Source organism: Danio rerio, chromosome 6 (assembly GCF_052040795.2).
Source record: "Danio rerio strain M-AB ecotype USA chromosome 6, GRCz13ab, whole genome shotgun sequence".
Lineage (NCBI taxonomy): Eukaryota > Metazoa > Chordata > Actinopteri > Cypriniformes > Danionidae > Danio > Danio rerio.
The window spans coordinates 41,359,080-41,371,441 of NC_141026.1; the positions used below are offsets into that span (position 1 = coordinate 41,359,080).

The 12,362-nt window shown below is 36.9% G+C and overlaps 1 protein-coding gene across 2 annotated transcripts; it reads right to left on the reverse strand.

Moving 5' to 3' along the window:
• Positions 1-720: 720 nt before the first annotated feature.
• c1galt1lb (core 1 synthase, glycoprotein-N-acetylgalactosamine 3-beta-galactosyltransferase 1, like b) lies at positions 721-11,559 on the reverse strand. Of its 2 annotated transcripts, none has more exons than XM_087255110.2 (4): positions 11,215-11,559; positions 10,221-10,478; positions 6,870-7,534; positions 721-3,657 (listed from the first exon to the last, which is right to left on the reverse strand). In XM_087255110.2, exons 2-4 carry the CDS (start codon positions 10,438-10,440, stop codon positions 3,418-3,420), a joined length of 1,125 nt encoding a protein of 374 aa, XP_087111236.1. In that variant the 5' UTR covers positions 10,441-10,478; positions 11,215-11,559; the 3' UTR covers positions 721-3,417.
• Positions 11,560-12,362: the final 803 nt, after the last annotated feature.

Sequence of the window (12,362 nt, forward strand, 5' to 3'; positions counted from 1 at the left end):
ATAATACGACAGTTTACTGTAAAATAAGTCTTTATTTTAAGATGCTGGTTATCATTCCTCAGTAACACACTTTTCCTCACACACTCTTTTATAAATAAAAGATTGCTGTGGATTTACTGTACAGGAGTCTTTTGTAGATCACTCTCACTATCCTTTGGCTTAGTCCCTTATTCATCAGGGGTCGCCACAGCTAAATGAACCACCTCCTTTTGTAAATAAAATAATCTTTTGAGAGACAAAAAAGAATAAGGAACACGTACACCTTTAGAACAAAGACAAGGGCGAAACGCAGATTTGCTTTAAAAGGGTTGGAAAGGTCATTTGCATCTTCCTGGTGGTTTTGATGTTCCCAGTATGACCAGTTCTACTTCGTTATATAATCAAGAACACAAAGTTTTAATGTGCCTTCTTAGTCAGTGCAATTCCTCACTTGGCCCAAAGAGATGTAATCAACAGATCTACTGCTTTAGAAAATAATTTCCTTGTTTTGTTTAGTATAGTGGAATGTTTACTACAGAATTTTTCTGTCATCATTCTACTGAAGTATAGTTAGATTAACTGCAAAACGAAATAATGGGAATGTACTAAATCTATTAGATCAAACTTGCCCTCAGGGGTGTTTCAACTGTAAATCAACAAAAGAACAAAGAATATGACAAGCATTTCCATTATTCTGAGGCTTTCAGAGAGACCGAACCAACTGAATTCTTACCATCCATGTGTAATTAAAGCTTTTATTAAACAAACCCATTCATGTTTAATCAAAACCCTTACACATTCCCTTCATTTTAAGATGTACACAGAATTACATTATGGTATTAAAATAGACAATTTTATAAGAATATATATATATAAATCTTGCAACACCTTAATGTATTTGCTCTTTGATCAAGTCATTTCAAAACCTTTTCGTTCTACCACAAATGCAAAAGTGACTGTGCAGAGTGGTCAAAAATTAAGAACAGAACTCTGCTTCAAATAAGTTTATTCATTAAATAAACTTTATTTGAAATCCTTCATAATGGTGGCAATGTCAAAACTAAAAGCGGACAGTCAAAACCTTTTCAAGTGCAAATGAAAACTCATTAGATGGAGTCTGAGCACTGATGCCTCTGTTTATAGGAATATTCATTCATTCAACTTTTTGCTTAGTCCCATTAGTAATCAGGGGTCACCACAGCAAAAGTTTTACACAGCGGATGCCCTTCCAGCTGCAACCCATTACTGGGAAACATCCAAACACACTCATTCACACACATACTCTACAGCCAATTTAGTTTATTCAATTCACCTATAGCCCATCTCTTTGGACTGTGGGGGAAACCGGAGTACCCGGAGGAAACCCACGCGAACACGGGGAAAACATGCAAATTCCACACAGACATGCCAACTAACCTAGCCGGGACTTGAACCAGCAAACTTCTTGCTTTGCGGTGACAGTGCTAACTACTGAGCCACCGTGTCACCTTGTTTTATGCAATTATTCTCCACAAAATGAACATTTGCTCAATATTTACTCATCCTCAAGTGGTCCCAAATCATTGAGTTTCATTATTTGGTTAAACACAGAAACATCCATAGTAGAAAAAAAATGTTTAGAATTCTTCAAAATATCTTCTTTTGTGTTTAACAGAAGACACCCAGAATGCTTTGAAAAAGTAAAGGGTAAAGATGTGAACAATCCCTTTATCTCTCCACTTTATCTCAGATCTTGCCAAACTGAAATAGAAAGCCGATCTGAAAGGTGAATCTTAAAAAGGTCCTTTCTGAAACATTACCAACACCAGCACTTTTAAAGAGAAACTTTAACCCAGTATCTAAACTGTCATCATTTAGTCAGTTTGATGTCTTTAAAGAAAACCTTATTAGAAACAGAAATAAAATATAAAGGAAGAGAAAGTTTGATTGACAACATGTACATGACTATATCATCATATTTGGGTGAACTGTGCCTTAATGCCTTACTAACTGAGAAATCGAGACTGAATCATTTTCCCCACTTTAGACAAGCGTCTACATCAGCTGTAAAACCAACGTTTTTAATCTCGCCCTCAGACTGCTGGAGTTGTCGCCACACTGGGGTTTGAAATGAAGCAAATCCTCTCAATCAATCCAAAACAACAAAAACCTTCAGTCACACTGCAGGTAATTAAATAAAGCATTGTGTGGTCTGAAAAAAAAATCCAATAATTCACAGGCCGCATGCTTCACAGCGTGATACACTACACCACTCATCTGCAAGACCACGATTCCCATTAGTTTGGTGAAAGAAAAACAGTGTTTACTTAAGCCGGCTTATCAAGCTCTGTTTTATCGTTCACAGGTGCCACATGAACTATTGGGCTAGCCAACAGGATCTTAAAAGTAGTAATAAATCAATAAACTTTCTGATATTCATTCTAAAATCAGCTGAGGGACTACATTCTGTTTGTTTTTTTTACTGACACCAGCTTAAAGGGATAGTTCACCCAATTTTGTTTTTTTTTAATTCCTCATCATTTCTTCTTCCTCATGTGGCTTTAAACATTTATGAGGTTTCCTTCTTCTGCTGAACACACATGAAGATATTCTGATGAACACTGCACTCAAAAATGGCTATAATAATTTAAAATGAGCTGAAATAACTCTGTTTTTTGGGACAACTTGAATGGTTTATCTTCAATCCACTTAAATTTGCAAAATAGATTAAGTTCAACTAATCAATTTGTGTTGTGACAACATGAAGAAAATGCATGGTACCCACTGGAATCCAAAAAGGGGTTTCATAAGTGAATAATGGCAGACTTTTCTTTTTTTGGTGAACTATTCCTTTAAGTAAATGTACAAGTTTAACTCTGGAATAAACCCTACTGGAGCTTGAATGTTTGCAGGATGTAACATCCATAGTACAAGCCGCTCAGTGTTTAAATATGACCTAAACTAAATATAAATACATACTGAAGTGTGTAATTAAAGAGGCACTAATTAGGGAATGATCACATGAAAGGAAAACCAAAGCCACCTTCTTCAAATGGCATTGTTGTTACATACAGTAAGTAGCATATGTGCTTATGATTACACATTTTATATATAAACAGTTATAACTGAACGCCAAGTGTAACGAATGCAGAGGCATTATTGTTTGTTGTTATTGTACTATTAAGGCAGGCTCATAGACTACACGTCAACCTTCATATCATACAATTCAGCACTGTCATATATATTTAAACATTCACATACAAATGCATTATCAAGAGGAAAAACCCTCCCAAACTGTACCAATTGCATTCAATCAAACAAATAAGTCGTGCACACTTTTCTGTCGCACATATACAGGAGACGATATCCAAAAACAAAAAAGGGGGGTAAGACATCCCCAAAAATAGTTTGTGTGTGTGTGGAAGAGTTGGAAAGTTTCCATTTTGTCAAAATAAGCTGCTATAACTTGTCGTTAAGTTCAGGGGATTGGTTTTCCTCTTCCTGTGCTTCAACCTTGTCCTTTTGCTCCAAGACTCGAGTTTCTACTTTCTCTGGGGCTTTAACATTGGGTTCAGGGGGCTGATAGCGATATTTGTAGCCAAAGGCACGCAAGTGGTAAGTGTAGTATTCCAGCAGGTACATGTGCGACGCATCCACATAGTGGAAAGAAACAGCCAGGTCTGAGCAACACTGTGGGCCCTGAAAGACAGAAATACTGATTATAAAAATGAAGGAATACCATATATAAATCTAATTGTTATTTATCCCCTATAAACTTTTATTTTTAATCCATAAAGTTGCTATTAGCATGAAAAAGTCCACTTTAGGCATGGGACGATAACCGGTTTCAAGGTATACAGCTGTTTGGAAAAGGTTTCAAAACCACTAACATTTCTGTTATCTCATATATGTAAGGTTTTTTTATGTGTTGGAAATAAATCTGTTTTTGAAACCAATGAAGACAGCAGAAGTCAATGATTCATTTGAATTATTTAGTCTGACATCTTTACTGCTCCAAAATATTATACATGTTTTTTCCCCCAGACATTTAAAAAGCACATTTTAAAATATTTTTTCAGTAATCACAATATTGTGATACCGTGAAACCGTGGTATTTTTATCTAAGGTTATCATACCGTCAGAAACTTATACCGGCCCACGCCTTGATGCAGTTATTCTGTTTCAGTAAGCAATGTTTCTCAACTCCCTCACATTCCTCAATTGTAGTCTTGAGTTTTCTTCCAGGAATGTACATGTCATAAAATACATAATTTAAACAACTCTCAAGCAACACGTTCACAAGACTGTCTGTAGCATGTTGTCACCATAGGCGTGTCCCAAATCGCATACTTGTGCACTATTCTACCCCATATTGTAGTATAAATAGTTCAAGTAATGCATTCACACTGAAAACCCTAAAAAGAATAAGTGCACTTTAAATACCCAGATGCACTATTCAACCGTTAAAAAGAAGTGTGGAATGATGGACACTTCAAGCACTTAACAGGGGCAGAGTTTTCAGGCACTGATGTTGTGAAAGCTAAATTCTCCTACAAGAGTGATTGTAACGTCTCCTGATGGTGGATGTGGTTACACTTACGGCAGGTGGTATCTGGTAGTTTATTTTGTCATTTATTTCGCTAATTTGACAACCATCAAACTTCATCAGGGAAACAGTTTGAATTTTCGAATAGTAAAAAATGTTAAGTGTTCCATTTGGGATGACACTACATGCATATACTACGCTGTTGAGTGTGTAAGTGCATAAGCACATAGTGCATAAGTGCATAAGGTGCCATTTGGGACGCATCTAGTAATTCACAGAGTGTTATTTACATAGCCTTGATGGGAAAGAGAACTTTGTGCCTGTGCACTAAGAAAACAATAAATCAAGCTATTAATAATTTTTTTTTGCTTCTACCTAAAAAAAAAAAAAAAAAAAAAAACACAAGAGCAATTTATAGCATACTTCACAGATATATTCTGGGGACACCCAAAAAAAAGAAGCTTCCCCTTTTAAGGTGATCAAAAAACACCATAAAACGATTAAAAAGTTTGACCAAAATATACATTTACATTTATGAATTTAGCAGGCACTTTTATCAAAACCAAATCTGAATAGAAGTTGCAGCAGCCAAGTAGTTTACAAGACTTTTTAATTAAAAAAAAGTAAATAAATCAGGCGCCAGTTTCCAACTCAGAAGAACCCATTTTCAACTTAAAACCCATTATCCCTATTTAAATGGACGACTTTATTCATTGCATGTTTTTGAAGCTAGAAAGTCTCAGTCCACAGAAAAAGAGCACAGATTATTCAAATATTTCACTTCTGTGCTCCACAGAAGAAACATAAAGATTTGGAACACCATTATGATTCAAGGTGTAAATTATGAATGATTTCTCTCTATTTTGTCACAAGTATAATCTAGTATATTCTTCTCTTTTATGCTGATCTGTGCCAATTTAAACTCACCCTTGATCGGTCTAATGAAATGGGGATTTTCAGCTTTTGACTTGAAGAGTAGAGTAAATATCCTTGTGCGTCATATAATAGAGCAGGATGTGTGTATATTTACACCCTCTGGTTGCACTAAATGTGAACATAAACCCTGATGACAGATTTTTTATCTTTGCTTCACTACACATATGCACAATTTTACAGGAACGTTGATGAAGTGCTAGTCCATTTCTTCTGTATAGTGATGTACATGCAAATTATTCATTGTTCGACAACAAAAACAAAACTAGAATGGAGACATGACCCTTTCAGGGAATAGTATTTACTTTCGCAAATAGACCGAATTTGTCAGTTAAATGAAAGATCAGCACCTGAGGTAAAACAAAGAAAACATTTTCATGGAGGAATAAAATAATATAACTTAACTGAGATACATAACAGAACAGAACACACAAATATAAATGTAAACAGAGCTAATCTTAAAAAAAAAAAAAAAAAAAAAAAGAAAAACTCATCTTCCCATTACACTACTTGACAAAAGTCCTGTCATCTGTCCCAGTTGTAAGAGCAACACATAATAATTTGACTTCTAGTTGATCATTTGGAAAAGTTGCAGAAGGTAAATTTTTCCGATGAATCATCTGTTGAACTGCAACCCAATTATCACAAATACTGCAAAAGACCTATTGGCATCCGCATGGACCCAAGATTCTCACAGAAATCAGTCAAGTTTGGTGAAGGAAAAATAGTTGTTTGGGGTTACATTCAGAATGGAGGCATGTGAGAGATCTGCAGAGTGGATGGCAGCATCAACAGCCCGAGGTATCAAGACATTTGTGCTGCCCATTATATTACAGGCCACAGGAGGGGACAAATTCTTCAGCAGGATAGTGTTCCTCATATCTCAGCCAAGGTGCTCCAGGATCAGCCAGCCCAGTCACCAGAGATACACATGATTAAGCATGTCTGGGGTAAGATGGAGGAGGCATTAAAGATGAATCTAAAAAACCTTGATGAACTCTGGGAGTCCTGCAGGAACGGTTTCTTTGCCATTCCAGATGACTTTATTAATAAGTTATTTGAGTTATTGCAGAGGTGTATGGATGCAGTCCTCCAAGCTCATGGGAGTCATACACAATATTAATTCTGTTTCCACTGCACCATGACTTTATATTCTATACTCTACATTATTTCTGTTAAGTGACAAAACTTTTGTCTAAGCAAAGTCAGACCTTACTGTCCTAATTAAATAATTAAAAATCAAGACATGATCATATTTTAGTTTGGTAAATTGAGCATAATCTAGAGGCATTTCCCTTTCATATAAACCACTTCTGATACCAAGTAATCAACTAGAAGTCAAGTTATTATTTGTTGTTCCTAAAACTTGGACTGGCGACAAGACTTTTGTCAGGTAGTATAGTGATGAGTTTGGCACCGAAATCGGACTCACCTGTACAATGGGGTAATAACAGTAGTTCCAGTACCAGAAAGTTTTGGGAAATGTGCCAGTAAGATGGGACTCGGGTACGAAAGGATGGAATGTCTCTCTTTGCATGGTGTCTCTGGAGTCTCCTGCCTTGACACCTATCTTCTCCATACACTGACCCATAGCAAGGTCCTCCACTGAGGTAGTGTGAGTGCACACCTTGGTGCGAAAGCCCTCCACAAACCTCCTCAGAGCTTCTTTGCTGAGCACATAGCCAGCACCTCCACTCATGTAGCCCTGTTTTACATATGGCTTAAAACGCCGGCCAAAGTACACTGGGTCCTCTGGAGAATGGCGAGCCAGAATCCAGCGCAGGTTGTCAACGATCACATAAGTGTCATCATCTGCTTTGAGAAACCAGTCGGCCTCATCGCCGTGCTTCTCCATGACATAGTGGAAAGCGCGGATGGTTTTCCAGTATAGCTGATCCCGACCTTCTTTAGTGTTCAGGCCAACTGTGGGAAAATCTGGATTGTCCACAGAGCTTATAAAGACCACAATGTTGCAGTGACGACTCCATGTGGCTTTCACATGCCGAGCTTTCTTTTCCAGGTTATCAGGGCCAGTCATAACCCAACAGAGAATGCGTACACGCTTATAAAGAGAGTCAGCCAGTGCGCCATCCTCACCTACACGATGCACATAAAAACACATAAAAATCTAGTAGACAAGTAGACATGTAGTAATAGACAAGATATTTGTAATGGACATGACAGTAGTGTATTTTTAGGAGAGGTCACCTCAAAAATAAAGTAATTATAGCCTATTTCCTATCCCAATGATGTTCCAAAACCGTTAAACTGTTTGCCTTTCCTACTTAAAATTTTCCTACTATTTTTTTATGTATCCTCGTTATTTTGTTTATCCATTGACAGTTAGGCAAAACAGCCAAAATGAAGCTTTATTTCAAGAGACTTGCAGTATATTCAGATAAAAACGGTCAGAGGCTGCTCAAATCAACATGCGCTGTTTGGAATAAATGATGGCAGAACTTTCATATTTGCAAAAACAGTGAAATGAACTATTTAAACTATAAAAGTATACTTTTTAAAAAACTATACAAGTAGTAAAAAAATAATATTACAAAGCAAAGATTATCGTATATTTTATAACAACTACACTCAAAAAATATTTTTGCTGCTTGCTCTAATTTAAATAGAGTTAAACCAACATAATTCTTGATGCTTTTTAGGATAACTTAATTGTTTTATGTTCAATCTACGTAACATTGATGTGTGTAAAGAGTGACGTTTAACCCTCGAGTTGCACAAAATGCAAACAAAGTCTGATGGCCAATTTTTCAGCTTTGCTTTACTATACCTATGCAGGATTGTTGATGAATGAAGCGGTAGACTATTCTTTCTGCATAGTGATGTACATGCAAATTAACCATCCGAAAAGAAACAAAAACTAGAATGGGGACTTGAATGTTCCAGAGAAAAAGTAATTTTACAAAGCGTAGATTAGCATGTATTTTATGTCAACTGCTTGTTCAAACTAATTATTTAATATAACTGAACACAACATAAAGACATTGTGTATAACCCTGCATTTTACAGTGTATTTTTCCATGATATTTCAACTCAACTTCTGGCAGGCCAACGTTTATTGCTTTTAGGATAGTTTAGTGACAACCTACTGGTGATAAACTCTCTCTGTACACTTTAACAAGGACAACACATTAAATGTGTGCCCAAAGTCCATTTCTCCAGAAAATATAGACAAACATACCCTTAAAGAGTTTGTCAAACACAGGGCTTGGAAAACAAACAACTGGCTAAATGATCAGATGGAATGGATTAACATCAGTGTAAGATGTTGTATTCATAAATCAGCTCAATAAACGGGTGTAGTCGATATAAGAACTGCATGCATCAACTGACTCCACCAGTGTTAAACTCCTCTGCTTTTACAATGGTATTGCAGGAAGTGTTAGATTCAAGAAATACTTGTTCTATGTGAATCATAATCAACCTCACAAACAAAATCGCTAACTGCTGTTTGTAACACACTATTTAGGGTGTTCATTTCCATAGTTTAGTTTGCAGAAAAACAAAGCAAAACAAGTTGAACTAGAGGTGAAATGGCAGCACTGTCAATGTTGAGGTTGGACATTTAAGCCTTTCCAGCCAAATATAAGCAGTTACCTTAAAACAAGCATGCTTAAAAAAGACAAATATGGATATAATATTAAAATCCTGTAGTTTTATTAAAGTAAGAAACTCAACATGTTACTTCAAACCTGTATGACTTGACCAATCACTTTCATAGCATGTTTCCTGATGACATTCTCTTTTTGTTTTTTGGCGTCTTACGTTACACATTAAAAGCCAAACAGGTTAGATTTGGTTCATCCAGTTTCTGGATGAACAATCTATGCAAAGGGTCAGTTTAATTAAAAATGTGCTTTAAATTTACTCAACCTCAGACAATGAAAGAGTTATTTAATAAACTATTAAAAAAGATTTTAACTGAAACTATAGATCTTGGTTATTCATAAAATACAAGTCAACAGCACTTTGAGAATAATAATAATAATAATAATACTAAACTAATAAATACATTTGGCTCCTGATGAAGTGAAACAATTAGCCCGTCCAAGAAGCTGAACATTATTTATGTGATTATTTTAATGCACAGCTTATTTGTGACAAGAAATGCAAGTTTCCTGTAATAAAATGATGTAGATCAATGAGAAATCTTCCTGATTGAGACTGAACATGCAAATGCACATTTTAGATAGCTTGCAGCATCTATTATAAGCACAAGTATCATTTTAATTAAACCATGTCCTCATTTCACAAAGTACACAGAGTCTGTTTGAGAGCTTGTGCCTGTGGATATTTCAGTGTCAATATGCAAAAAGGTTGCATTCCAGTCTGTTGTCAATACAATAAGGACTGTTTGCCAAAGTAATGTTGTAAATATTGCTCAATCTCTTTACATATCAATAATTTAGCTTCATATGACATTAGTGTATCGCCGGCAGGAGCCACAGGTGTTCATTTTGTTTTCGCTGTATACGTTTTTTGACTCTAAAGTGATGATAGCGGTCTGCTTCCATTGTATTAATCACTAAAGACCAAAGTGTTAGCTAAAAATCATCTTAAATGTCCGAGAAAAGAAAAGGGTTTACCACATCTTATTTGTCATGATGTTAAATAAATCAATGGCAAAACTTCCACTTTTATGGAAACTATCAGTTTGATATAAACCTAACTTTTTTTTGGGAAGTGCTCATACTATGTCCATTGCTTTACATTATACATTCTTCGCATTGTTTAGGACCTCTGTTAGTTTCTGCCACGTTATTACCTGTATGGTGCGGATGATTGAGGTTGAAAAGAGCCGACCTCTCCTTCTTCCAGTTCTTGTTTTCTTCTTCAAGCATTTCCAGCAGGGTTTTATCGTGGGTCCCGGGCTCACGAGACCCCGAGTCCCGGGTGAACCCAGCCTGACGCAGGAGCAGGTATAAGCTGCACGTGCCCACCAGAAAGCCCACGTAGAACGCGGAGCGCGCGCCGAGAGCCTTCATCACGAGCTCTGTATGTAGAGACCCTCACCTCACAGCGACTATTGGGAACACATACAAGATTCAGACGTTTACTATCCAAATTAAACCCCAAGTTAGGCGCGTGACAGCACAACCTCGCACTTGACAACGTAGCGACAGAACTGCTTCCGTTCCGTCGTCATACCAGGATATTACTTGACAATACACCTAAACTAGCAGATTCTGATGAATGTGTTTAGGTAAATTAATCCAAATGTCAACACCGCCAGACGTTATGGAACCATGTTAGCGTTCTGTCTGTCACACTCCTGGCAAATATAGGCTTGTAATTAAAAAATGACGTGTACGTCCAAGCGCAGTTAACTAGCTGCCAAACGAGGGGGCCCTTAGTAAACTTACAAGGGGACTTCAGGTTAACATGTGTTCAAGTATATTTTAATGTAAAGTGTTACAAAACAAATACGTAAAACAGAATGTAAACATTTCAACTGTTGCTTTTGTCGTTATTGAACAAGTTCTGTAAAAACAACTTTCACTAATCTGTTGACTTTATTGTACACAAAAAGTTTGACAACAACCATCTTTACAATGAATAAAGTGAACAACCAGAGGGTGGATATTAGCATTATTGCACGCTAACGCTGAATCTTACCAGGCTGTTGATTTCCTCCATAACAGAAGTGAGAAAAACCGCAGGATTCGGCTCCGAGGCCATTTCGGTCCAATTCAGAGAGCTAGCATTATCGTGAACTACGGTTTTTAACTGAAATCCAAGACATTTGACAGCCTACTCACATGAACGGACTCCAGAATCATATCCTGGCTGTATTCTAACCCATACAAGTTTGGGTTGGTAGATAATATTATGCTTTACTTAAGGCTAACTAGCAGCGTGCTTCCTATCTTCCTAACTGATCCGAATGTTCAGCAAGTACGTTAAAGCCGAGCGGTATGAGGGGCGGTTCATTTCCGTATTATAATTAGCCAACGTGTACTCTCTGACACTCTTTGTTTCGTGGATTGTGACACACACCCATCTCATAACGATGAGTCGCTTTTATTTAAAAAACAAAAGAAAATCCTACTTGAACGCCTGAACGCTTGCACAACTGTGAACTGTGAACTGCTCGCGTCACAACTAATACGAGACACGCGGAAGCGCGTTCGATTGGACAATTTGCCTGTCAGTCATAACAGACGTGTTCTGATTGGCCCACATGTATCCAACCGTGAGCACATTCCAGTGAGCGAAGGCACTGAGCCAAATGAATCACGCCAAGAGAAGTTTGCAAGTTTCTTGTGCTTGACATCAACTACGCCTAGTCTAGCTTGATATTTACTGAAAATGTTGATTGAAACAGCCAATTTGTGTTGTTTACCTACCAAATGCGTTAGACAACTGAACAAAATTAATTTGATAACACGAAACAATTAATATTTTTGAAAACTGTCAACAATAGCCGTTTGTATTTTAATGGGCATCTATTTTACTACTTTTTCAAGATTTAAGTTAAGTCTTTTGCGTCTCCAAAATGTTGAATTTTCTGCACTAAACACAATGTAGCTGTTATTGTTGCCTGTGCCTTTAATGTTGGTTCTCCCCGCCCACAGTTCCAATGTGCCTGTCAGAGTGTGCCTCAATCTCTGCCTCAGCTGAGTCAGATGAACAGCACAGTGACAGACATAAAGGAAGCAGATCTCATACAGTAAGAACTTTACCAATGATTATTTGATGTATTTGATGTATTTGCTGTGGAGTTAATGAGTCGATAAAAACGATGAGTCACACACAATGTAGTTACAAAGTTCATGTGTACACAAACAGACATACACGCACAGTGCGTGCGCTTAACTTTGCATTGTTTTTGCATGCAAATGTGAAAGTATACAGGTTAAAATCCACTGCTGTGTGGATATCCGCTATGTTAATGTCTTCTTTTATA